This window comes from Lemur catta, chromosome 4 (assembly GCF_020740605.2).
Source record: "Lemur catta isolate mLemCat1 chromosome 4, mLemCat1.pri, whole genome shotgun sequence".
NCBI lineage: Eukaryota > Metazoa > Chordata > Mammalia > Primates > Lemuridae > Lemur > Lemur catta.
The window spans coordinates 68189417-68190983 of NC_059131.1; the positions used below are offsets into that span (position 1 = coordinate 68189417).

A 1567-nucleotide genomic window follows, 5' to 3' on the forward strand; every position below is an offset into this window, starting at 1 on the left:
GGAGAAGAAGGAATTTGGGAAAGTAGGAAATTACCAATTTCTGAATATCACCGAATCTTATCCTCTTAAAAAACACATAAGACTGTTAAACCTCAAGGTGTATTCAACAGGTAGTCCCACAAATCTGCGTTAATTGTCTGGCTACTTTTCTAATTGAGTCTTATTGACAAATGTAGGCAAAGCAGGAGGCTGAGGATTAGATTTCACTTGGCTCTCCCTTCAGTCATTTCTGGTTACTCAGAAGGCTCTGGGACCATATTGATTTTCCTGCAACTTACGCCATGCCCAGGCTGTTGCAGCTAACAGGGCGATTACTGGATTTTGCCTGACATATAGACAAGGCACTCATGTAACGTGGACCTCAGAAGCAAGTAGTTGCCCTGAGTTCTCCAACACCTTCCTCTTATACACCCAGAGATTCTGCTGAGCTGTCACCAGACAATCAATACAGTTGGGCAGCTGGGCCACCCCAAGCATGGAGGTTTGTGTTTGGGGCTGTACCACTGTGCGAGGAATATATAAATTTTGCAAGCAGTAATACACTCCAACATCCTCAGCCTCCACCCTGCTGATTTTCAGTGTGAAATCTGTCCCTGACCCACTGCCACTAAACCTGTCTGGAACCCCAGAGTCCCGGTTGGAAACCTGATAAATCAGGCGCCTTGGAGGTTGGCCTGGCTTCTGCAGTAACCAATGCAAATAGGTATTTCCATTGGTATGCAGGAGGCTCTGACTAGCCTTGCAGGAGATGGAGGCCGACTCTCCGAGGGTGACAGACAGGGACAGTGGAGTCTGGGTCATCACAGTATCACCAATGCATCCTGAAATAACAACAGAGAAGAGCAAGGTTATATACAAACATTAGAGACATTTTCATAATTTGCTTTTGATAATTATTTTAGGCTCAATTTTTTGTGTGCTCTAGGTTTTGAACCATATTCCCAAAATGTATAGTTTTATAAAAGAATGGAGATTTTCAAAGCCCAAAAGAGCCTATAGAATTCCTTTATACTGTTTCCCTCTTTTTGTGTCAAAGTCTTCACCAGAGCACAGGCACTTCTTCTTTCTGGAATTTTCCTCACTCTCTCAGATGTAAATCTCACATGGCCCATCCTAGAGGACAAGACATGCACATCTAACACATGCACAGAGCACACATAGGAGGCAGACGGGTCCCACAGCACACCCTGCCACCCCATTCTCCTTCCTCATCTCCTTCTGTCCTTACCAGGGACCCAGAGCATCAGCAGCCCCAGGAGCTGAGCAGGGAGCCCCATTTGGAGAAGTTGGACTGAGTAGTCCCGGTCAGTCCAGGCAAGGTTAGGGCTGAGCTTTTATCTCAGACTCACAAGGGAAGGTCCTCCCTAGGGGACAGTATGCAAATGCCCTGGTGGGTGCAGTGGAGTGGAAGGAATCAACAGGTTGGTGCAGGTCTCTCTGTGAGCAAAGTGACATATATGTCCCCTGTGTTTTCAGTGAAACTAACAGAGAAGAATTCCATGCTTTCTAAGTAGGAGAAGGGATTTTAATGTTTCTTTCTTGTTCCTTTTCTCTTTTTGAGGTCTTT

The 1567-nt window shown here is 45.6% G+C and overlaps 1 gene segment (V, D, J or C); it reads right to left on the reverse strand.

The window, feature by feature from the left end:
* Positions 1–312: 312 nt before the first annotated feature.
* Positions 313–1317, reverse strand: LOC123637161. The segment is given in 2 exon segments: positions 313–821; positions 1229–1317. Coding segments are annotated over 2 exon segments (525 nt in total).
* Positions 1318–1567: the final 250 nt, after the last annotated feature.